The sequence below is a fragment of the Barbus barbus genome (genome assembly GCF_936440315.1).
Source record: "Barbus barbus genome assembly, chromosome: 3".
NCBI classification, from domain to species: Eukaryota; Metazoa; Chordata; class Actinopteri; order Cypriniformes; family Cyprinidae; genus Barbus; species Barbus barbus.
Window position 1 is genome coordinate 37,926,639 of NC_136731.1, and position 26,556 is coordinate 37,953,194.

The 26,556-nt window shown below is 37.3% G+C and overlaps 1 protein-coding gene across 1 annotated transcript; it reads right to left on the reverse strand.

Annotated features, from left to right (window-relative positions):
• Positions 1-10,345: 10,345 nt before the first annotated feature.
• On the reverse strand, positions 10,346-24,937 carry LOC306845675 (rho-related GTP-binding protein RhoN-like). The gene is made up of 5 exons (XM_079378605.1): positions 24,638-24,937; positions 23,446-23,533; positions 15,245-15,354; positions 11,969-12,103; positions 10,346-10,897 (listed from the first exon to the last, which is right to left on the reverse strand). The coding sequence occupies exons 1-5, from the start codon at positions 24,740-24,742 to the stop codon at positions 10,628-10,630; spliced, it is 708 nt and encodes a 235-aa protein (XP_079234731.1). The 5' UTR covers positions 24,743-24,937; the 3' UTR covers positions 10,346-10,627.
• Positions 24,938-26,556: the final 1,619 nt, after the last annotated feature.

Sequence of the window (26,556 nt, forward strand, 5' to 3'; positions counted from 1 at the left end):
TGTTGTTTTTCTTGTGCTCTCAGAGGAACAGGAAGACATATTGTAAAGCAGTAGGTGTCAGCGTCTGCACTCCTGCTGCATCAATCACCTAGAAGAGGAAATCTGATTGGCTGAAAGCCATGATGGGCGGGGCATTCTGCCCAATTACATTCAACCTGTCTCAGTCTCGGGCATAAACGATTTCACCCAAAATGACTTGTCGTGGTGCTGTTTGCACTATGGAACACAGGAACGCTTACATTAACATCTAACCCAAAATTGAAAATTTCGTTTTTGTTCCAAAATTAGATTAGCCTACCTTTTTGGACATTTTTGGAGCTTGAATGGTTCACTTTCACCTTTCACCTTTCATTCTCATTGTTCATAAAAGAGCAGCCACAATATTCTTCTCTTGTGTTTCATAAAGTCATACATAAATGATGATAGAATTTTCACTTCTGGGTGAACTATTGCTAACGTCAGCAAAAGCAAATGATAACAGCAATTAAATGCAAAATGTTAATTAGTACTAACATTAGCATCAGCCTCAAATAATTATTCAGTCAACAATGTGCGTAGTCATTTTTCACTGTAGTGTGTGTGTGTGTGTGTTTATCTTGCCTCGGATTCTGTACAATTAGCAGAGACAATATAAGGAGGAAAAGAGAGACCACTCATAGACAAATGAAAGGAAGCCTTCCAATTAAAATAGGTCTTTGTCTGTTTTTTGTGGGATTTTGTTCCTACACTGGACAAACTGGAATATATATATATATATATACATACATATACAGGTACATCCCAAAAAATTTGAATATCGTTAATTAGTTAATAAGTTAATTTTTTCTTGTAACTTATTTCAAAAAGTGAAACTTTCATATATTTTAGACTCATTACATGTAAATTAAAACATTTCAAAAGTTTTTTGTTTTAATTTTGATGATTAGAGCTTACAGCTCATGAAAGTAAAAAACTCAGTATCTCATTTGAGTTTCAATTAATAACCATCCCTACTGTATAAATTCAGGATATCTCTTGTTCTTTGAAACCACAATAATGGGGAAGACTGCTGACTTGGCAATGATCCAGAAGACGAACATTGAAGCCCTCCACAAAGAGGGTAAGTCACAGAGGGTCATTACTGATAGGTGTGGCTGTTCACAGAGTGCTGTATCAAAGCATATTAAATGCAAAGTTGACTGGAAGGAAGAAATTGGATAGGAAAAGGTGCACAAGCAACAGGTATGACCGCAAGCTTGAGAATACTGTCAAACAAAGCTGATTCAAACACTTGGGAGAGCTTCACAAGGAGTGGACTGAAGCTGGAGTGGACTGAAGCACTGTGTTTTCTGAAGTCCACAGTCAATGCAGCCATCTACCATGAAATTTTAGAGCACTTCATGCTTCCTTCAGCTGACAAGCTTTATGGTGATGCTGATTTAATTTTCCAGCAGGACTTGGTACCTGCCCACACTGGCAAAGGTACCAAAAGCTGGTTCAATGACCATGGTGTTACTGTGCTTTATTGGCCAGCAAATGTGCTGAGAATCTATGGGGTATTGTCAAGAGGAAGATGAGACACACCAGACCCAACAATGCAGATGACCTGAAGGCCGCTATCAAAACAACCTGGGCTTCCATTACACCTGAGCAGTGCCACAGGCTGATGGCCTCCATGCCACACCGCATTGATGCAGTAATTCATGCAATGAAAAGTATTGAGTGCATAGAAATTAACATACTTTTCAGAAGCCTGACATTTCCATTTAAAATATCCTTTTTTTATTGATCTTATGTAATATTCTAATTTTCTGAGACACTGAATTTTGGGTTTTCATTAACTGTAAACCATAATCAGTCATTTGAATTAAAGAAGCAAAACTTTTTAAACTGTTGTCAGTTTTTATTAGTAATATAATATATAAATAACATATTAAAACATAATATTGGTTAGCAGTTTTTGATGTTCTTTCTATAATTAAGTAGACTGGAGATGTTTGTAAGCCCTTTGGTTAAAAATATATGATTATATGAATGGAGATGTTGCAAAGATGACCGCAGAGTTAAGTGACTTACTTAAAGTCATCATGCAATGAAATCCATCAATTTTATAGATGCATCTTATTGAGGTCATTGTGATTGATTGATTGATTCATCCATGCATATGCTTCATTTTTTTATTTAATATCGTCCTCGTAATGTTTAATCAAATTGTAAGCTCAGTCTTTCAGTAAAACATCAAACTTCTCCAGTAATTCAAGTCCACCTAAACTCTGCCACTTTGACGGCAAAATCTACCTCCATCTCATCAACCAATGGAAGATGGTCCCCACCATACATTTTTTTTTCTTTTTCAATAATCCGTTTCACTCAGATACGGAAGAAAATATCTGTTTTCCTTTTCAACACAACTTGAAAAAGGGACAAGGACTGCATCCGAAATCACATACTTCTCTACTAGTAGGTGACAACCAGTATGTGACAAAAGAAGTCTGAATTCACAGTAGTCATAAAAGAGTAGACAGATTGACGTACTATTTCCGGTGTGATTCTGAAGTGTGCATACAATGGACACTTTACTATCCCATGAGGCAACGGGAGAGGATTTATGAATGGCAGTGATGCGACGCAACTGACACTGATAGGTCATGTGACAATGACAATATGGCAAATATAGTACATCCAGATTACATACATACTACACATTTATAATGTACTCTTTTTGTTGTCGTGAAGTAATTCGATTCGAAAGTATGCGATTTAGGACACAACTAAACTCAGATGGAAAAGATAGCATATTTGCACAAGTTGAGCAGCTGCTGTTGAGATGAATGGTAATGCTAACTGATCGCTTTACCCAGGTATTATAAACCTCTCTGTTACATCAGACCAAATCAAACAGAGCATTTTAACCCCTGACTCATTTCTGACCGGTCTCAGGAGTCATACAGACTAGTGACAGACTAGAAAGAATCTTACTGAGCCTTCACCTTTAACCACTCACTCGCGCCACAGAGATAGAGACAGCGAGAGCATCTGTGTGAACCAATTAGTGCCACGGCTAAGAGGGCGAGGACATCTAAATATTTGCTTGTGAATATTTGTGCATGTCAAGTGTGCATGTCACTCTTCAAAGACTTCATTTTCATCTCTCTCTCTCTCTCTCTCTCACGTGTCCCTTTTTCTCCTTTTGTTTTGTCTCTTTCTACACCAGGTTTGGCCTCTTGCCTGGGCGACACCAGTAAACCTTCTTTGCATACTTAAAAAGCAGAAGCAGCAAAACGCTTCTGGAAAACACATCAACATTCTTATCCATCATTCAGCTTCTGAACTCCAATGTCAAGGCATGAACAAACACACACACACACACACACACACACACACACACACACACACACAGACAGTACTACAGACAGAAACACCAAAGCAAGTGTTTCATCAGTATTTATTTACCGTGTAAGTGTGTTTGTGTGTATTTGTGGACACATGCTGAGAGCAAAGTGCATGTGTATCGGTTACATGTTAGGACAATAGGTGGCATGATATCTATAGGAGTGAATAATTTATTCATTTATCCTGTCATTTGATTCGTTCAAACACACTAAATGCTTCAGGGACCAAACAAGTGACCTTTATAAGCAAGCAAGTCATTAAATCATTCATGGAACAGATTCGTTTCACATTGATTCTTTCAAGAACGCTGCTACTGTGATTAGAGACCCATGGCTTGATTTATTTGTTGGCGGAGCACAAATATACAAATTGATTGACAATATTGTGTCTAAAATGTGAGTTACTCACTATTGTTTGTTGAACTGTTGTGTTAAACGCACACTACTGCTGGTCTGAAAATGAGCAAGTCTATAATTATCTGTGACCAAATCATAGTCCTGCTAATATCGAACAGTATTCTTTTTTGATGTTTCTTATTACAACCCAAATTCTGGAAATGTTGGGACGCTTTTTAAATTTGAATAAAATGAAAACTAAAAGAATTTAAAATCACATGAGCCAATATTTTATTCACAATAGAACATAGATAACATAAAAAATGTTTTTTTTTGCACAAAATGAGCTCATTTCAAATTTGATGCCTGCTGCAGGTCTCAAAATAGTTGGAACGGGGGCATGTTTACCATGGTGTACCATCTCCTCTTCTTTTCAAAACAGTTTGAAGACGTCTGGGCATCGAGGTTATGAGTTTCTGGAGTTTTGATGTTGGAATTTGGTCCCATTCTTGCCTGATATAGGTTTCCAGCTGCTGAAGAGTTCGTGGTCATCTTTGATTTTTCGTTTAATGATTCGGACTCTTCTACTACGAAGCCATGCTGTTGTTATAGCTGCAGTATGTGGTTTTGCATTGTCCTGCTGGATTACACAAGGCCTTCCCTGAAATAGACATTGTCTGGAGGGGAGCATATGTTGCTCTAAAACCTTTATATACCTTTCAGCATTCATGGTGCCTTCCAAAACATGCAAGCTGCCCATACCGTATGCATTTATGTAACCCCATACCATCAGAGATGCTGGCTTTTGAACTGAACGCTGATGACACGCTGGAAGGTCTCCCTCCTCTTTAGCCCGGAGGACATGGCGTCCGTGATTTCCAACAAGAATGTCAAATTTGGACTCATCTGACCATAGAACACTTTTCCACATTGAAACAGTCCATTTTAAATGAGCCTTGGCCCACAGGACACAATGGCGCTTATGGACCATGTTCACATATGGCTTCCTTTTTGCATGATAGAGCTTTAATTGGCATCTGCAGATGGCACGGCGGATTGTGTTTACTGATAGTGGTTTCTGGAAGCATTCCTGGGCCCATTTAGTAATGTCAATGACAGAATCATGCTGATGAGTGATGCAGTGTCGTCTGAGGGCCCGAACACCACGAGCATCCAACAAAGGTCTTCGGCCTTGTCCCTTACTCACAGAGATTTCTCCAGTTTCTCTGAATCTTTTGATGATGTTATGCACTGTAGATGATGAGATTTGCAAAGCCTTTGCAATTTGACATTGAGGAACGTTGTTTTTAAAGTATTCCACAATCTATTTACGCACTTTCTCAGATTGGAGAGTCTCTGCCCATCTTTACTTCTGAGAGACTCTGCCTCTCTAAGATATCCCTTTTATAGCTAATCATGCTACAGACCTGATGTCAATTAACTTAATTAGTTGCTAGATGTTCTCCCAGCTGAATCTTTTCAAAATTTCTTGCTTTTTCAGTCCTTTGTTGCCCCCATGTCAACTTTTTTTAGACCTGTAGCAGGCATCAAATTTGAAATGAGCTCATTTAGTGGATATAGGTGTAAAATTTCTCCGTTCACACATTTGTTATGTTCTCTATGTTCTATTGTGAATAAAATATTGGTCAGGCAGGAATTGTGTGCGCTCAGAACAAACAAAACAAAGGTTCTCAGGTGCGTAGAACAAAAAGATGAAAGGTCTTAGTCCAATAGGTAGCTGACTTTGTCCGCACACTGCAAAAAAACAAAGAAAAACAGACCAAAAAAGGTCTACCAAAAATGAGCACTGAAGAAAGCATGAGCACTGAAGAAAGCATGGGCTGAAATGTCTGCTCATGGAGTGGACTCACCGTCTCTCCTGAGGATGATTTCGCCAGATCCACTCCAGACCTAGAGCCCAGCCCACCATCTCCCTGCGGTACGGAGCATCAGCCCGAGCCCACCAATGACGGAGAGCCATTGCCTGCTACAATCAACGAGCCAACGCAAAGCCGAGCGACTGAGTGGAAGATCTTCCTGGAAGTTGAGCTCAACACGTCAGATAAGGTTCGAGAGCCGACGACAGTGCCCACCACGAGGGAGCCAGCCGTGGACGGTGTGAGTGCAGAGTGGAGCTCCACCTCCTGCACCGTGGCTGAGGGTGAGCTGATTATACATCTGGGACTGCTACACATGGAGGGGGATTTGATTGACTGGGAGACCCCTCTCCTCTCTCCATCGTCCCCGCTGGTTCCCTTGTCCAGCCCTGAGGGGATTCTTGATTCTCCAGTGCCCGCTCCTCTAAAGTACCCTCCAGTGCCTGCTTCTCGAAAGTGCCATCCAGTGCCCACTCCTCGAAATGCCGCCCTCCCATCCGCTCCTGCTTCCTCCACCGCTGTCATCTGGCAGCCCCTCTGCTCGCCCTCAGCCCACCATCATTACGGTGCGAGTCCTGTGGGACTGCAATCCTCCAGCGTCGCCGGGGCTGGAGTATCCCTCACCTCCGCCTCCAGCCTCCGAGGCCCGGACTCTGCCTCGGCCCATTGACCCAGCGGCTCCACCTCGGCTCCTAGATCCCTCGCCTCTACCGTCACCCGTCGATCCACCGGCTCCGTTGGGCTCCTTCCTCCCTCCAACTCCACCTTGGTCCTCAGTCGCTCCGGCTCTGCCGTGGATCTTCGGATCTCCATTTCCGCCTCAGAGCCCTCGGCTCCACCCTGGCCCCCCGGATCCTCGGCATCCCCCTGGCTCGTTGGCTCTCCGTCTCCACCTCGGGCTCCTCCTCCACCTGCTCCGCCGCCATTAGTTGGTCCCCTGGAGTTGGCGGCCATCCCTCCTCCATGGCTCCTCCCTCGGTCGGCTCCACCGTGGGCTGTCATCATGGCTGTGGCCTGGGTCCTGCTGTGCGCCTCCTGCTCCGGGTTCCTCCTGTCTCTTCCCTGGCTCCTCCCTCCTTCGTGGCCCCCCTGGTCTCTGTCTGCCAACCCTCAACCCTCTGTCTTGCGGACCACTCTATTGTAACTATTGCTTTACAAGAATGGTTGGAGTTAGCATAACTTAAATCATGTGGTGGCAAAACAATCGCTCATAAACAATCAGAGCATGGCGAATGAACAGAAACGTCACCTTGTCACACAGGATTTTATATTTAGTTCTGTGTTTGTTTTTGCCTTTCGTCGCACCTGTGAACCCTCAGTTGAAAGAGTGAATTTAAGTCTGGAATACTAATGCGAATGCCAATTCACTCCTGTTGTCTGTTCATTTGGTTACCCGCAGACAAAAGGGCATTTTGCCATTCAACAAGATCTGCCAGCCACACACACACTCACACTCACTTGATTTCTTATCATTATCTTTACACTGACTTCTACTGTTATATACCAAACTAATTATATTTTGCATTCCCTAAACCTGCAGCAAATCAATCAGCATTTTTATATTGTCATTAACAATTGTTTAATATGTTTATGAAGTGATTTTTCTTACAAGGACCATAGTGTGCCAAAATGGTTCCTGATTTGGGGTTTAAATATGCTCACAGGGACATTTTGTTCCCATAATACTGCCAAAACCTAATGGATACACTCATAAACACACTCTAGAGACACGCTTAATCATCTTCTTTGGCTTGTGAATCATTTTAGGATTGTATGTATTTACATGCTGCTTATTAGTTCATAATTTTTGTTTTGCTCAGCAAATGGGCAATTTTGCATTCCAGAGTCAAAACAGTTTTAGGACTTTTAAGGGAAGAATGTGTCTTTGAATATTCAGAGAGCACATGATGACTAACTGTCAGACACACACACACACACACACACGTTGACTAATCCTCTTAAACTCAGCTTGAGCTGTAGGGCTCGGCTGGTCATGACTGTTGCTGGCAGCCTCAGCTACCTGCTGCTGTCAGGAGCTCATCATGCCACATGTTTCTGTGTGTTTTGTGTGTCTCTGAGGCATAAGGTGGTAAGTGAACGTGATTGTGTCCAGTGTTCAATAACACAGAACATGTAAAATTAACCAAGCGCGACTAATTCTGACACTTCCATCATTCAGGGTTTGGAAGCATGACCTCAGTTTCTGTGTGTGTTTGAATGTATTTCTCTGTTTGTTCAAATAGATGGACTTCTTCATAGACCTTCCAGAAACCACGGCAACAGCATCCCCTCATGTTAGACTGTGTTGTGATGTCACAAAGGGATGTACACAGTTGCCTTGGCAATGACTGCATATTTCTGATATGAAGCCCGAGTGGTTTTTTGTGCATCTAACTGGCTCCAAGAGAATTTGCATTCAGAAATAACCACTGTTTGTTGTATCCAGAACATTGTAATGCTGCACAAAGCCGGATTTCTTGACTTGCTTCTCTTTGAGGTTGGATTATGGTTTTATTCCAAATTGGAATAGACATATAAAGCACAATATTCTCCTGGCCTCTACAATATAAATTAAGAGTAAAATACATTGAAACAAATCATAATTGTTTCCAGACACTTTAAATCCCACTAGGAGCAATAGTTTATTTTTGATAAATTCTGTGGGATCACACTTACAATGGAAATCTATGGGGCAAGGCATAGAGAGCAATGCCAACTCATATATTTGGTAAAGCATTAAGCACTTTTTTTTTTTTTCTTCTCATAAGAAGTCATATTAATTATTTTGTAGTACTATTTCTTTCTTTCTTTTTTATTAAAGTTGACCTATTATGCCCCTTTTTACAAAATTTAATAAAAGTCTCGGGTGTCCCCAGAATGTGTCTGTGACGTTTCAGCTCAATTTTTTTGGAAAAGGCCTATCTTGAGAGGAAGCAGAAACACTGTTTTCGTGCATGTCTCTTTAAATGCAAATGAGCTGCTGCGATTTTACAGCTCATACCTCGGATACTCTGCTAAAAAACATCTGTTTGGTTTTGATTATCATGTCTATTGGGCTGAAATCAGGCGTTTTAAAGCCATACCAGTTTAAATTTCTAATATATACGGTTTTCTGAGCGCACACATTCCAGACAGAGAGCGGCTGTCACATGGCACGTGAATACTAAACTATGTTCTCTTTCATGTCTTATTGCGCTTAAACTGTCAAATACACATGAGTTACAAAAACAGTCGGTTAAGTCTGTGAAGGTAAACAGCTGGGAAAGAAATCACACGTTTATATTAGATCTGTGAGGCAGCAGCGTAATAAACAGTAAATAAATCAATAAATCCACTGCTCTCTTGTGTCTTCTGAGGCTGGGACTCTAAACAGTGTTATGTGCTCATCAGTGCAGCTAAAGACAGAACAGTTAGCATGCTTTGCTCAAACTTTCGCCATGGTGTTTGAACTGGTACACCATTGTCACTTGTGAAAAACACAATGGCAGAGCTGTGGGTGGAAACGTGCAGATTAATGGGTGGTAATACTATAATAACATCCCCTTTCTACATCACAGGGGGAGCAAAATATTAGCGGCACATTTTTTTTCACAAGCTTGCAGAGAAAGGCTTACAAAAAAAAAAGTTGTCCTTGGGTTGTCTGTTTTTTGGGTTTGGTAGATGCACCAGGGACCCAATTATAGCACTTAAACACAGAAAAAGTCTGTTTTTCATTATATTTCTCCTTTAAAGAACAGTAAAAACATGAATATTGTGAAATATTATTGCTTCTTTTGTCAAAACTGACAATGCAAACACTTTCTTTCAGGATCCTTGTAGAAAGTTTAATAGAACAGCATTTATTTGAAATAGAAATGTAATGCTCCCTTAATGCCACCTTGCTGAATAAAAGTATTCATTTATGGTTCTGTATGAGTTGATATTGGACCACAATGCTGCACAGATAAGTGATTTTATCACACTAGTATTTTGAAACTGTATATTGTAATGTATATATGTTTTACCCCAGCGAACTGTCATTGTAAATGCATTGTTCAAAATGAGTAAACATTAGTGCAAAGAGCTTGTTTTTACAATTCAATGACATGTTGAATTCACTTTCTATTGCAATCAACAGAGTTCCAAAGGATTATTCACCCAACAATGAAATTGGTCAAATTTGCTCATTTACTCACCCCCATGACGCTCCAAACCTGTATGACTTCACTTTCTTTTGTGGATCACAGAAGTAAATATACTGAAAAATGTCCTTGTGCTCTTTAATCCATACACTGAAAGTCATACAGGTTTGGAATGACATGAGGGTGATTAAATAATGACAGAATTCTCATTTTTGGGCCAACTATCCCTTGTATGTAACCTAGAAAACTTCAACTTTCCACATTAACTCACAAAATATATACAACGTATATCCTTAGACAGCATTTGCGTTGGTGTTTCACTATAGTGTGAATGAAGTCTTTGTAATGTCACGGAGCATGACTGATGGTGCTGTCACACATGTAAAGGAGCGAACAGCAGAAGTCACAGATGTCTTTGTTCTGCTAACGCTAATGCTAATCATGGCTAAAGCTGGGGAAAGATTCTCAGAACTCCAGAATTCTGGGGATTTAGTTCCACACAAATGAGCTTGCTACAGATCTGCGATCTCTAGAGAAGTGTGACCCAAGAGAGAAAATTTAAGCTTGACACTGAAAAAAAAACTAAAAGCAAAAAGAAGTGTCGTTTTAGTAAAGGTAAATTGAAGCTGTCCACACAAAAAAATCCAAACCCTTTTTTTATTCTCTTTGCATCTGCTTTACACAGTTTGTGACACTTAGGTCAGCTAAGCAATACCACAATGATAAAAATAAAAGCAAACTTGAAGTTAATAAATAGAACTCCTCTATATAATGTATTCACACAGCTGTACAATCCCATGGGCCATATATGGGACAATAGGACTCTCCCATAAATACAGAGTATCTGTCTGTTTTTTTGTGCACGTCTTCATTCACACACACACACACACACACATGCCACTGTGACTGTGTGTACATTAGTCTACATGATTGTGCAGCTCTTGGCTCTGTCCTCCCTGAGGGTCGGGGTGGGTTCAAGGGGCGTGGCTTGTGAGCTGACTGGCAGTAGAGGCTGGTTAGATATGCGCTTGAGAGCGTGGCGCGAGGAGCTTCTCTTGAGGCTCGGGATGGCCTCACGTCTGACGGACACCAGCGTGGTGATGTGAAAGACGTCCCGGACGCTGTTCACGCACATTCGGGACGAGCATTCCACATACGCAACTGCACCCAGCTCGCGTGCTCGTGAGCTCCCCTGATAGACGGAAAGAAACAAGTCAGCTTAATTGTACTGTGTCAGACATATCCAAGAGAATTTACGTTCGCATTTCTCAATTTCCTTGTCATTCCTCTCTCTCGCGCTCTTTAATGGAAACTCTTTTTTGTTGTTCATATGAATTACAGCAAAAGCTGAACCAAATGTCAAAGCAAAAATAAACACGCCACTCAACTGTTTTTTCATCCCTCCCTTCTTGCGCTTTTTGTTCATGTCAGCTAATGTTATTTTCTCTTGAAAAGGGTGCAGAAATAATACCTGAAACTCTGCTAAATTGTCATTTTATTTTCTACAACAAAAGATCAGTGAAAGTACATGAACTTATCTGATAGGCCTCACAACAAAAATGAAAGTAATTTGTGCCTCTAATGGTGCCTCTAAAAGTAGCGGGACACATAATTGCACCATTTTCATGTGAAGTGACGTATATTCTTCTCATTAAAGAGCAGAATTATAGAGAGAACAAGGTGTTTTATAATGAAATGTTGCTACAGCGAGTAGACCCGCTCAGAGCATTGACGTAATAGAGGGAACATTTTCTACTGCTCTCTCTGTAGTTCGGTGTCTGTGTGTAATTATAGAGCTTTCTTTTAGTGTCTGTGCATGCTTAAGAAATGGTTTCAAACACAATATAAGAGCGGTTGACATGACATTTCAAACTGTGCCATAAGCCAACTGCAGTGTGAGATGCTATACTTTCATCTAAAAATATTTTAGACAGTATTTTCGAATAGTCACTGAGGAAGGCGGGGCTTAACCTTATTAAAACTGATTTTTGAAAACTTTTCAAGGAGACTTTTTTATTTACACACATGCTCCTAAATAACACATTACTATTTTTGACCTTGAATTGACAGCCTACAAGGTATATTTGTACTGTTAACTTGCTAGCAGACTTCCAGACTTTGTAAAAGCATGTTTGTGTAATACTATGTGTCTTTGTTCTCATGTTTGTGTAGCAGCAGTTGAATAAACACTAATGTCCTAACACAATCTCTCTTTTCTCTTTATGTTCCAGTCCCCTGTGTGTGTGAGTGTGTGTACACTCACCTGTTCATGAGTGACAGGTATGAGTCTCTGTTTGGACAGTTCTCGTAAGGTGCTGACATCTGTTCTCATATCCAACTTACAACCAACCAGCACCAACTTTGCATTAGGACAATACTCTTGAGCCTCCACCTGCCACTGAAAGAAGAAAAGAAAGAATCTGTCATATGTAAGTCATGTTAGATAAAATCTATGCATCTACACTACTGTTCAAAAGTTTGGGGTCACATTTTTTTTTATTAATTTTTTTTTATTCATCCAGAATGCATGCAATTGGCCAATCTGATTTGCGTTGTTACAAATAAGTTTCTATTTCAAATTAATTCTTTCTAATATTTCATGGTTTCCACAAAAATATTATGCAGCACAACATGAATAATCAGAAACATTTCTTGAGCAGCAAATCAGTATATTAGAACGATTTCTGAAGGATCATGGCAGTTAAATATTTGATTCTACTTTATAGTCAATACTTGCAATAGTTGTTTATGCTGTGATACAGTGAGCCTGTGGCACATTGCTTTTGCTCCTTGTAGTTTATGTGCACATAATGAGTGCATAATGTAGTTGTGCATACATCTGAGAGAGAATTAGGGAAGCAATTTGACCAGTAATTGTATGATTATTTAAAAACACTCACACTCATGCACATCCAAATCAAATTGCACAATATTTACACCAGTTTTAAGCAATTAACTATACAGCATAGTAAACAACAACAGCTTTAAATTTCCTTTCACATCAACATAGCTTAAAATGACCCCGACAAGAGCCTTTCAGGGACATTCCTGCTAATGCAGAACCATCCAAAGCCAGTTATACGTACAGCTTTTGTGTGTAAGAATGGTGTATTTGTGTGTGTGTTGTTCACCAGCCCCTGCAAAGGTTCAGCTATTTCAGCTATGGCACCATTTCACAGGTTCTGAATGTGTTCAACCATCCATCAAACAGTGCTGTGATCTTTAACCATATATGCCACCGTTAACTGGCCAATCGGAGGTCACCGCTTGCCTTTCAACATTCCACAACGGCCTTTAGCTCCGCCTCTGTGGCCTCAGAGGTGAGATGCTGAAGTCATTGGTGTAAAGATATTCAGTGTGTCTGCTGTAACAGGGTTAGCAGAAGAGCAGTGATGGTTTAGAGATGAAAGGCTTTTGGTCATAGTTTGGGATTATTACATAAAAATTAAACTACTCTATTATAATTTTTTTTTAAAGTTATATTGTTATAAGTTTAGGTTCTGTAAGACTTTTTAATGTTTTTGAAAAAAAGTCACTCACAAAGGCTACATTTATTTGATCAAAAACACAATTTAAACAGTAATATTTTGAAATATTTTTACTATTTAAAATAACTGTTTTCTATTTTAATGTATTTTAAAATGTAAATTATTCCTGTGATACAAAGCTAAATTTTCAGGATCATTACTCCAGTTTTAGTGTCACATTTCTTTTTGCTGCTTAATATTTGTGTGATACATTTAATATGCTATGATAAATGTTTTTTTGTGTTTTTGGAAAATAAAAAAATTGAAATAGAAATATTTTGTAAAATTGTAAAAAAAAAAAAAAAAAAAACTTTTGGTCAATATTATATTAGTATGCAATATTAGTACACTGTAAAAAAAAAAAAAAAAAAGTTGAGCCAACTTAAAATTTTAAGGCAACCAGCTTCAGCAGATTTTTGAGTTTCCTCAACTTCTTGTTTTAAGTTTATGCAACAAAAAAGTTGAGAAATTTCCTTAAAAAATAAGTTGCGAAAACTCAAAAATCTGCTGAAGCTGATTACCTTAAAATTTTAAGTTGGCACAACTTTTTTTCTTTTTTACAGTGTATTCTTACTGAATAAAATCATTAATTTCTTTAAAATAATAAAACTTGAGTGGGCGATATGACCTAATTCTTATATCATGATATGAGTAATTATATTTCACACTAAAGGTATATTTCACAATATAGTTATTTTTGTTCTTTATGATAAGAAAACTTTTGATACCATAGAAATTTCATAATTCTTGTCAGTTGTCACCAGTGTCAATATTACAAAAAAAGACTAATACTAGCCTAAATAAAAAAAACATAAAAAAAAGACAACACAAGCTCACTGAAGACAAGTAAATAGTCAGCGATTAAATAAGAATAAGAAACTAATTACAAGCAATAGGACAAAAAACTTCAGTAGAACAAATAAATAAGAAATGCTACATTGTATAAACTAAGTAATCAAATGTATAAAAACACTGCATATTCTTCATTGTGTAAATGAAATATATATTTCTTCTTATGAAACTTACAAAAGTGATTTAGTCAAGAGCAGTGATAGATTTTTTCTCATTTGTAGTTTGATTAATATGAACGACAGACAGCAGGAATATTAGACTACTGTCACTTTAAGAGCTGCCCACATGACCAATATACTGTTAGTCTGTTACACACGTTTTCTTTCTCAGCTGTTTGCTTTCACTTACAGTAAGACCTAAATTACCGTTTAAGAGGATACTTGCAAAAAAGGGCATTTTGACATAAACAAGTGTGTGTATTTAACCGTGGAAGGCCTATAAAGAGGTAAAAATAACTCCGTTCAATACTCCCACGCTCTATATGCACCATCTTTATGTGTGCGCGCCTCTCAAACAGTGCTTACAGCTAAACGAGTTCTCTTAAAATCACTTGTTTTCAACCGCAATGCTTAAAAATGTGTGCAAATGATCATTTTTCCTGACCACATATCACAGCAATGTCACGTGAGCATGTAACCGCGATAGAGATCATAGTGCAAAATTGGTTATTGACAAATTTCTTCCAGTTAATCATGTCTACCGGTTTATCGTCCACCCCTAAAACTTACTGTCCTCAAACTTCTAAATGGTAGTGTTAACCGTTTCTGTGATATAAATATGTGATATTTTATAATATTGCCTATATCATCTGAATATCTTTTTCTCACCAGACATATACTCAAAAAACTTCAAAACACATTGAAACCCTTCAGCGCTAGGCTCACACCCTCATCACCACATAATTGTTGGCATCTGTGTTTAGGTTGTGTTTTTGTGTAAATGCCGTCATCCTCTCACTGCTAAACAGCCACAAACAAAAACTTCTCTTAGTCGACAATTACATTGTGTTTTCACAGCGAGAGACTAATGCTGCAAGTATGTGCGTGTTTACAACTACAGCTTATAATGTCATTCCAACATGCACTGTTTCAAGTATATACTGATATTTCTCTTTTTTACGATAAGAGAAAAGAAAAAAGGAAATAAGAGGAGATTCTGACCTTCTTAGGGATGCTGTCCAGCGTCTCTGGTCTGCTGATATCAAAACAGATGAGCACAGCATCACAGTCTGGATACGCCAGGGGCCGTACATTATCATAATACGAGGACCCTGCAGAACACAAGCACAGTGAGGGGTCAGGATGAAAACGCTTCATTACGATAAAGCTGATGTTCAAATCAAAGAGGAAACACTGCTAATGGTGCTTGCGAATGCTGTGGCACGTACAAATCATGTACAGTGGGTCATACAGCAGGGCAGATGATATAAAAGACTGATGTTTCTACAGTGCTGAGTGCCTGAACAGGAAGGAGAGGTTAGTTTAATTCCAGCACAGTAAATTCTTTCTCTTTGGCTGTGTTCGGAATAGCATTTTTAACATTAGCATCCATACTATTTCTGCAGAATAAAGTATGCATACTGTATACTGTGCACATTGTGAATTTTCTAAGCCACTCTTGTCCCAGGGCTCAGTCAAGTGCAGTCACCTTTATTTCTATAGCACTTTATGCAGTAGAGATTGTTTCAAAGCAGCTTCACAGTAATAAACAGGAAAAAACAGGACTCGATGCAAAAGACAAATCCAAATTCAAGCTCTAAAAACACAACTAATTCATAACTCAGCTCAGTTCTGTGTTGGTCCAGAAATAGTTGTGTTTCCCACAATGCAATTTGCCCAACTTGATGCTTCCATTTCCAGTGTATGGAAATGAACCAAAAGTATACACCAGAGATTTTTAATGTCTCTATTTTTTTATTTATTGAACATTTTACACATTTTGCATTTGTAATTCAGTTTTAACTTGTTCTATTTCCTAGATAATAATTTGACACCATTAATGCAATGTGATGAGGTCATCACCAGTGTTATTTTAGTAACATTGAGATACTATTATATTTTTTATTAATATTTGGAATTCATTTTTATATTTTCCTTTTTAACTTTAATCTTAGTTAAACATTTAGTGATTTTATATATAGAGAACATTAAGTGAAAAAGTAACAATGAAAATGTATTTTAGTTAATATTTTCAGTTAACAAAAACATTTTTCTATGGTTATAGTTTTAGTTAAATATAGTATAATACTTTTTTGTTACAGTAGCATATTAGAACAGTATTATGCTATTGTTGTCACATGACCTCACTGAATTGCATGTTTAATTGTCCAGTCATTATCACAGAAATCAAAACCATTATTAATTTGATTTTGTGGAATACTGGCTAATTTGTTTGGTAGTGCGAAAAAAGATGTTTAAAAAATCAGTTTCCATTTAATTTGTGATGTTGAAAATAGAAGACGGTCAGGTTGAGCTCATAATATTTTGGTATACATATAGAAAATTCACATAATTTACACAGTACTTTGAATAGCGTTGTGAACTGCCACTGTCTGAAATTGGCATACTCTCTGTCTTTCCTGATCTCCTCTCTCGAACTTTGCATTCATCTCTCACCCTCCTGTCATTCCCTCGAGTGAGGACACAAATCCAGACATAGACAGAGAGGAAGTGTGAGAGTGACAATGAGTGTTTGAAGCACTGATCAAAGCTATCAGTTATTATGGGCTGGCCTCAAGAGCCACCCTATGAGCTGCATGTCCCACAATCCCCTCTGGCAGGTCTGTCAACCACAGCCAGGGAAAGATGGTCAAATCTAATTTCCTAGATGAGAGTGCAAATAAGGATGAGACAAAACTAATAAACGTGTTCAGAAAGTGAAAGACTGGAATGAAAAAAAGCTTTCTGTCGTCATATCGTTTGTTTGTTATTTGTTGCCAAGTTGAGTGTGCTAGTCCACAGGGACACAGAAGCACTTTATTCTGTTCTCCATACAACAGCTTCTAAAATAAACTTGTTTACTTAGCTATTTAAATGAGGACATACCATAGACTTCTGTTGTTTGTTTTTATATAAACCCCAAAATAATCACCAAAACCCTATCCATCCTCTAAACAAGTAAACCTTTACACCTTTACCCTTTCATAAAAATATGATTCACACATTCATATTATATATATATATATATATATATATATATATATATATATATATATATATAGAGAGAGAGAGAGAGAGAGAGAGAGAGAGAGAGAGAGAGAGAAAGTAGTAATAATAATAACAACAAAAGGGAAATTAATTTAATCATCTATCAAATAATAATAATAACAATAATTACTTTTATTAATTTATTTTATGTATGAATTATTTTCCTTTCATTCCTATAATAAAATTGTATTTTTACATATAAATTGTATTGACAATTATTACAAATAATAATTAATTCCATGTATTAATAATAATAATAAAAATAATAATGAATGACGGAGGTAAAATTCTTTTTATACATTGTAATAAAATTTATTGTAACAATGTATGAAATAATAATAATAATAGAGTATATTATTATTATTTCTTCATAAAAATGCCCCAAAGGGACATTGTCAAATTTGTTTCATACCAGATTTAGCTTACTTCTCGGGACAGATTTGCCCCCAAAGTATAGCTCGATAAACCCAAACACACACACACACACACACACACACACACACACACACACATGCACACACACACATGTTGGGTTTCCATGTTTTATGGGGACATCCCATAGGCGTAATGGTTTTTATACTGAACAAACTGTGTGTGCTATTGCCCTACACCAACCCTACACCTAAACTTAGCCCTCACAGGAAACATGCTGCATTTTTAGATTTTCAAAAAACTTTATGCTGTATGATTTATAAGCTTGTTTCCTCATGGGGACCAAAAAATGTCCCCACAAGATTAAGATTTACTGGTATTACTATCCTTGTGGGGACATTTGGTCCCCAGGACGTGATGAATACCAGGTGCACACACACACACACACACACACACATGCACACACACACACACACACACACACACACACACACACATGCACACACACACACACACACACAGAGAGAGAGAGAGAAACAGTGTTTACTCTACAGCTGCTCTGCATCTCAGCCTCTGTGTATTTGTATGTGTGTGTGCTCTTTTCTCAACACTCTTGTTTTCTTTTTTTTAATCCGATTTTCTATTTAATAATTTGAAATCCTTCTCATTTATGGTCATTCTCCACTGCCAATCCAAAAACATTCATGCCATGTTAAAAACAACAACAACAAAAAACATTCATTTCCTGTCTTGTTTGCTGTGGGTGTTACATGCCTCCACAGAATTCTCGACCGGTTGTTTTCTTTGTTATTTTCGAGCCATTATTACTGTGATTACGTCTGTAGTGCTAGACATGATTTGTGACTTGTTAAGAACAGTGTGTCTGTATGAAACGCTGACCTGAATGTTTGCCAGTAAACACTCTCCTCTTCCAGTCCCTAGATTCACCTCTCGCCAGCTGTGCAGCTGTGTGTGTGTGTGTGTGTGTGGATGAAGTAGGACTCTATGGGACGTCATTACAGATTGTTGAAGATGTAGCCGTAAGCACAAGAGTGTCAGTTAGCTCAGTAGCAGCACACATATGCTCACACAAACATTGACAGACACCTCATTAAGACCCATCAGAGACACAGCGTGATTACCTGTGTGAATGTGTGTTTACGTTTGCATTTTTCTAGATCTAAACAGGCCTAAGGGCAATGCATGAAAAAGGTTAAACTGAAAATAAGGATGCTATGCTGGCAGAAACAACGCCTGAAGGTTGTAAGACTGAAATGTTGCATTAAAATATGATTACCAGTGTGCAGGAGTTATCAATGGCCACATACACACTGTAGCATTTCAACCGCATTTAAATACGGGAGTGAAACTCTGAAATTACAGTCTCGTGTGTATTGGAACAGAACTCAAAACTAGGATGACTGACACAGTGGTAACCACAGCAGTATTTTGCCGTCTCATGCATTTGGTGGTCGCTATTTTTGACCTAAGCAATATTACAATGACTAAAGACTCATTATGTTCAGCAATTTTAACTAAAACTACTGTTGACAGAGCCACTGTGTTTTGTTTATGTTTGGAAAGTTGCTTTACAGGGTGTGCTCTTCAAGGGATGCCATGTCCACTTATTATAAGCCATGCTTATTTAGGGGTTAATAAAGTAGGCAGGTGCAGGTTGCTATATTTTGTTACGTGGCTTATTTCTAAAATAGCATGTTTGGATTTGTTTATTATGGACTTGTTCTTATTTGCTGTTTTTATAGCAAGATCTGGCAACACCGATGAGTCAAGATGGACCTCACTCAATGTGATTTCTTGCACCGTGCATACAGAAGAGAGACACAAATAATTCAATACATCAATAACCGCTACTGATTCAGTTGAGTACACAAAGCGTCAAATTTCTGAAAATCCGGTAGTCCCAACTGCATTTTCTAGGAGTCAATTTGGTTGTAAAACGCGAAAAATTTTGGTTGTACACAAATGTGTGTGTACAGAACAGGATTAAGCAGTAAAAGGTGAATTGACAGTGCAGTGCGTGGCTTATTTTTGTTCAAATGATCTAAATAAAAAAAAATTGAAATTCGAATAAATTTAAGGAAATGTAGCTAAAGGGATACAAGTCATCTGCATTTTTAAATTCTTTCATCATTTGCTGACTTATGTCATTCCAAACCTATGTGACTTGTTTGATATTTCGAAGAATGTTTGAACAGTTTTTGGCTGTACAGTAAAAGTCACTGTATGGACATTTTGGTTACACATTATTTCTTCCACTTTAGACATTACTAACTATAAGCAGCTTTGCAAGTACACGTCAACTAAGTCTCATTAGAGTATTAATAAACTGTTAGGTCAGGATTAGTAGAATAAGTTGACGTACTTGCAAAGTTACTTATAGTTAGAATGTTTATGGTGGACTACTAAAAAGTTTTAATGACAGTGTTAACGACATGTAAAAAGATATATACTGCATTCCACAGAAGACAGTAAGTCACACAGCTCTGGAATGACGTGAGTAAATTATCATTTTAATTTTGTCTTTAAGCTCTAACAACAACATATGTAGCATGCTGTCGGTTACCATTTTCAACTCAACTCTCAGTATCTCAAAACAAACAAAAACTGTACTGACAGATATGTGAATACAATGGACGTTGTATGATTATACACTTTCTTGTAAGTGGATTTCTGTCAGCATGTTGCTTGTTTGGTTCCACAAACTGAAGGACAGTTCAAAATGCTGCAGAAAGCATACACAACATAAACAAATCACATACAGTTAAACAAAGCGAGCTCTCATTACTATTCAACGTTCTCATTACTCATTAGTCATCAAATCATTAGTTGCCCTAGTTCTTCAGATGGCCGGGCCAAAAAAAAACACTCATCCAGCTCTCCAATTCACCTTTCACACACATTCATTACAAATCTTCACATTGTGACAAATTAAGATTTATCCACAGTTACATCATTTTGCAGCTTTCATGTCAAAAATATTTCCTTTTATCACACTTTTAGGATTTTTTTTACAAAAATATAGTTATGGTTATATAATTTTCTAGCACTTAAAGCTAATTATTTTATGCTTCCTTTTATCCTAGCTTAAGACAACAAGTTGTCAAAACCTACTAACATTTGTCAAGAAAAAGATTTCATAGCTGATTCTGCGTCTGGCTCGTTCATCACGCTAGATATGGAAGGTCAAGTCAAGTTCATTGCATTGTGGGATACAGTATTTCATGCAGTGAGCTCTGTTGTATACTGCACATTTTCTCAAATGTAGAAGGTCATCTGGGTATTCTATGCAGAGTATACATACTACAGAAATAGCAAGAGTAGTATGCTGGTATGTATTTCCAAACATAGCTAGCCGTTGTTTTTGAAATGCATTTGGCAGCACAACTTGATACAGAAATCACTTTATGACCCTGGACCACAAAACCAATCAATTTTTGGAAATTGAGATTTATACAAAATCTGAAAGCTGAATAAATAAGCTTTCCATTGGCGTATGGCTTATTAGGATAGGACAATATTTTGCCGAGAAAATCTGGAATCTGACGCTGCAAAAAAAAACAACAACAAAAAAAAACTAAATATTGAGAAAATCTCCTTTAAAGTTGTCCAAATGAAGTTCTTAGCAATTCATATTACCAATCAAAAAATAAGTTTTGATATATTTACGGTAGGAAATTTACTAAATATGTTAATGGAAAATTATCTTTTCTTAATAAAAGAAAAATTTATAATTTTGACCCATACAATGTATTGTTGGCTATTGCTATAAATATACCCTTGCTACTTATGACCGGTTTTGTGGTTCAGGGTCACATTTAATGTACTGTATGTGGCCATACATTGGGAAATGCTTAAGTTTAGCATTTAAATACTTTGGTTCTGTTTGCATTAAATTTCATCTTAAGTTGTTCCACCAATTTCCAGATTTAATAATTTTAGGTCACTTTGGTATAACAGTATCGGTCAATAAAATAGATGTAAATACACATATACTTTTTGCACACAAAGCTGCTGGGTGCCTGGCTGTTGTCAAGAGAGTTACTGGCAACGTTTCTAAACAGTGATAAAGTTCATTACCAGCTGAACTTTATTATCACACAGTCCACACTGAAACAGACTCTCGTGTCCCAGTCCGTGGTATGAGAGCGCTTACAGTAAAGTGAAGATTTACTCTCGACAGGGTTACAGTCTGACCCAGCACAACTCTACAGACCAACAACAACAGCAGGAGAGGAAAACATTCCCATCGGAACATAAAAATGGAGATGACAAGAAAAGAAATTCCCATAAAGGACTTTTTATAGCAGGGTGGGGAAACATGCAGAGGCCTAGAGCGGGGGATTTATGGGTCACGCTTGTTGAGAAACCCCTGAAGTGTGTGTCAGGATGAGTGTGTGTCAGCAGTGGTGTATCTTAACACTAAGTGTGCTAAAATCCACACTGACAGCACTGTCCAAACACGCATACACAGCCTTGAACATATTACTGGAGTTCTGGCTAACTTGTTGTTTTTTTTTATAGACGAGAAGCTTGAATCCACACAAAGCCATTTATATTAGAGATCTCACCCACAGATACAGTCCACAACTCAAGAGCAATATAACAGGATCATATTCTACTCTGTGTTCATAAACCCTGCATTGTCTATTGTGTATTATTAAATCAAAGCAGCGAGAGTTCTGCTTCTTGACTCTTTGTAGTTCAGACATCACATATTTGAGAAAATGTTGATGAAACAACATTCTCTTGTGAGTTAAAGCTACGTTCAATCTTTCTCATACAAATTCAGCCAGGTCAGCCAGGCCATGGGAGCGGTCAACAGCCAGGAGGGACAGGAATGAACCGTGTCCATGCATAGACGAGACTGGCACCAGGATTTGTTACAGTAGAACTTGTGCAATTGCATCTATCTGTTTATCTATCAATGCAGAGGTTTCAAAATTTACACTCCCAGACTGTCCGAATCAGTTTGACACCAAAGAGCGCAATGCTTGAGTACATTACTGGCTATGTTTGTACTTGCATTCTGCATGACTTTATATGGATTTTAACATAGCCTAATTAGCCTATATGTATATATATATATATATATATTGAGAGAGAGAGAGAGAGAGAGAGAGCGAGTACATTTGACTGCATTGCAAGCATGTTATTTAAAATGAATTAAAATGATCTTTTACTCACCCTCGTGTCATTCCAAACCTGTATGAGTTTCTTTCTTATATTGAATATAAAAGAAGATATTTTTAAGAATGCTGGTAATCAAACCGTTGATGGTCCCCACTGACATCCGTATTTCTTTCCCTACTATGGAAGTCAGTGGGGACCAACAATTATTTGGTTCTTCAGAATTCTTCAAAATATATTCTTTTGTGTTCAACATAAGAAAGAAACTTACACAGGTTTGGAACGACATGAGGGTGACTTGATGACAATTTTCATTTTGGGGTGAACTATTCCTTTAAATGAGTCATGCACATTTAAAGTTTCAATCCAAATTTGTGTTTTGACTGTGTGAATTGACTCAAAAGATAAAGCTTACAAATCACATTGACATTACTTTTTGTGAATGTCAAGTGATATAGTATACAACCATATGATTGTGGTATACCGCACCTTTGGGAAAGGTATGATTTTTCAAAAATAGGTAAACACAATTTTGCTTATTATGTACAGTATACAAACTGCAGAAATATTACGTGTAGTATGGTAGCATGATATTCCAAGCAACTGTTCAATTTTGAAGCCAAGCCGGATCTCACCTGATGTGTCCCACATGTTTAGCTCGATGCGGTGCTTGTCGATCTCAAAGCTCGCAGTGTAGTTCTCAAACACTGTGGGCACGTAATTCTGCAATGCAAAAAAATCATAATAGCCATTTAGTCCACGGTTGCTGTGATTTTGCCAAATAAGACATGTTCCTGGATCAACATTATTTTCCAGAACATAGATCTAAACCTAACCCTAACCCTACCCATAATTTATCCCTAAAATCAGACGGAAATTATAGTTGAATAACAACTATACTAACTCTGGTTGTAAGGCTAAAACTGACATTTCCTGCAAACTTGTCCCTCAATTCTGATTGGTTGCTTGGAATGTTGCTCTAGGATTAACAAGGATGTTGATCCAGGAACATTTTACACTTACTTAGTCCAGTATAACAACACCTCAACTATTTTGTGTGATCCCCTTTGCTATGAATGAATAATTAACCAACAGGCCTAAATAATGATGGTTTACGTTTTATTGTTGTAGCCTACCTTCGATACTAATTATCGCGTTAGTTGATTGTTACCCACTCCCAGAACGCAATTTATTTCAAAGAACTTGTCTTCTATACTCTTTAATAGTGCGCTGGTTATTATTAAAAAATTTTTTTATTTTACAAATTATTATTTTATTTTTTATTTTTTATCTTAAGACAGTTACCAAAAAAAACAAAAAAAAACCCTGGTCTAGTCTAATTTGAAACAATTTATAATTTGCATCTTGTAAAAGCCAATAACTTTTATAGTTTTGCAATGAAATTTTATTTGAAAACGCGGTTAAAATATTATGTGTTTTTCATTTTTTTGAGACCATCTTAATTCGCACCATGGTTACTAGCAGTCAGTCTCACTTCAGCGTCTCGTGCAGTGAACGCCTCCGTGCCAAGTTATAGAAACGCGAGGCTCCTGCTCATCTTTCTATGCATTTGCACTGTAGTGTGACCACCAGTCCCTTAAGACAAGCATGCAGTTTATTGAACTCGAACTTAAATTATTGAACTCGATCTTAAATTTATTAAACACAACTTTTAATGCAACCTACGTTCATTGGTTTAAAACAGTCATACTATTATTCTACTCTAACCAACAATATGACTCTTGTCACCACCACTCCGTTCATCATATTTAGTAACTTGTTTTCTGTTTGTAACAGTAAGAATGATAAATAGCATGATGCGTTCACCTCTGGGTAGCTGTCCTTGGCGAAGACGTGCAGCAGCGCCGTCTTTCCACACTGAGTGTCACCGACCACCACGATCTTACAGCGGCTGCACTGTCCCTCCATCATCACCGCAGTAAGCTCTGTCCTAGCGCTTAACGAGCACCATCCGCCGCCTGATAACGCTCCTTTATTACGCTGAATGAATGATTCAGAGTGCCTCTGAGTGAGTGGACGGGTATGGCAGGGAGAGAGTCCCCTCCCCTGTCCGCCTGTCAGTCTCCGGTTCCCACGGTGACTCCACGCGCCGAGGCTCTCCCCTCTGGACTCAGTAGCCTTGATTTCTAAAGACACGATGTGGTTGTGTTGCCTTCCTGCTGTGGTTTGGGCATGGTGTAAATTAAGCGACCCCTCTGGCTCGTGTATGGAAATTGTGTTTTAACGATGTGATTTAACACATCACTGAGTCGCCCATCCGGGGTTCCCAAGGTCATGAAAAATATCAAGAAAATGTCATTAAATTAAAAGCCATGCACTTGGAACATTAGAGCAATTTAATAAAATGTCAAAAAGTCACAATTTCGTTGGGAGGACATTTCATTGCTTGTTGTGAGTGCAATCTCTATTAATTGATTTTAAATTCGTATTTTACATTAAAAATTATATTTCTGTTTCTAAATGCTGATGTAAAAATGCTTTAATGTTTTGTGTTGAGAAAGTTCAGGCGAGGTTACCTTATAAACCAGGTTAGAGCCTATATTAGATTAGGCCTACCTGAATCTCTTTGAGTGGAAAATGATGATTTGTCAAAGAACAGCATGAGTCATCTGAAAACCTTTTTACCTATCTTTCATTCATTTAATTGCTTTTTGAGCACATTTTGGTGATAAATTTATCTTCATAAAACCATATGAACCATTTTCAAGAAAAAAAAAAAAAAAAAAAAAAAATATATATATATATATATATAAATATATATATAAAATAAAAAGATAAATTGATAAAAAAATGTAGGTTAGAGATGTGGTTTCATTTCGCGAGACATTGAACTGCTATATTTTTAGTTGATTTACCAGTTTACTTTATTATTGAGAATAATGATGTGAGCAGAATTTTTTATTTTTTTTTAGTTTTTTCTGTTTTGTTTTCTTTGAAATCGTTTTTTTTTCTTCTTTTTTTTCTTCAAATAATTGGAAAAGCAGTAGCCTACAAGAATAGTCTCATTAATGATTATTTAAAAAAATTTTTAATTATAAAATATTAATAACATCAATCATTTTTATTAATAATAATATTAACATTAACAGTTCTACCCCATCATGGCACTTGCACTATTATGGCCACGTATATATTTATACACTTTTACAATTTAGATTTCAATTATACAATTTATACACATTTTCTGTATAATGAACCTTCTATGTTTAGTTCTAATTAAAATATTTAAATTGTATTATTACCGTTTTGGTTCCATGGCTTTTAAACTTTTCAATAGTCTTAATTTGCATGTATGTTTCTGTCAAAGAAGTTGGCATCTGCAAGACTTTATTTATTTTATTTTTTTTCAATTATATAATGCCGCCATCTGCTGTTGAATGTCGGTACTGCAGATTTTTCACTGTTGAAAGGTGTTGGTCTTCCGATTTATTATTACATGCCATGGTCTCTTAATTTTTATTTATTTATTTATTTTTTGAATTTGGGTATAGAATAACAAGTTTAAGGACAGAATAACAAGTAGCTATTATTAAATCTGATCGAAGTGTTTTTTACACGAATGCAATAATTTTATTTATTATGTTATTTATCTTTTAATCGTCATTGTGAGTTCTCAGCTTCTTTAAATGGGCTATTATATTGTGTTTAAGCTGGTGATGTGGTCTTAAGCTTCCTTGTAAAATCGTATTTGGCCAGGAATTGAAATCGTACGTAGAGATTCTGAA

What these genes read in the sequence shown, in the direction of transcription:
- LOC306845675 (XM_079378605.1), bottom strand. Translation starts at nt 24,742, where the DNA reads ATGATGGAGGGACAGTGCAGCCGCTGTAAGATCGTGGTGGTCGGTGAC. An exon ending in AAACATGTGGGACACATCAG is followed by an intron (nt 15,355 to 23,445) that starts GTGAGATCCGGC and finishes TGTGTTCTGCAG; the next exon opens with GGTCCTCGTATTATGATAAT. An exon ending in TGGACAGCATCCCTAAGAAG is followed by an intron (nt 12,104 to 15,244) that starts GTCAGAATCTCC and finishes TTCTTCTTTCAG; the next exon opens with TGGCAGGTGGAGGCTCAAGA.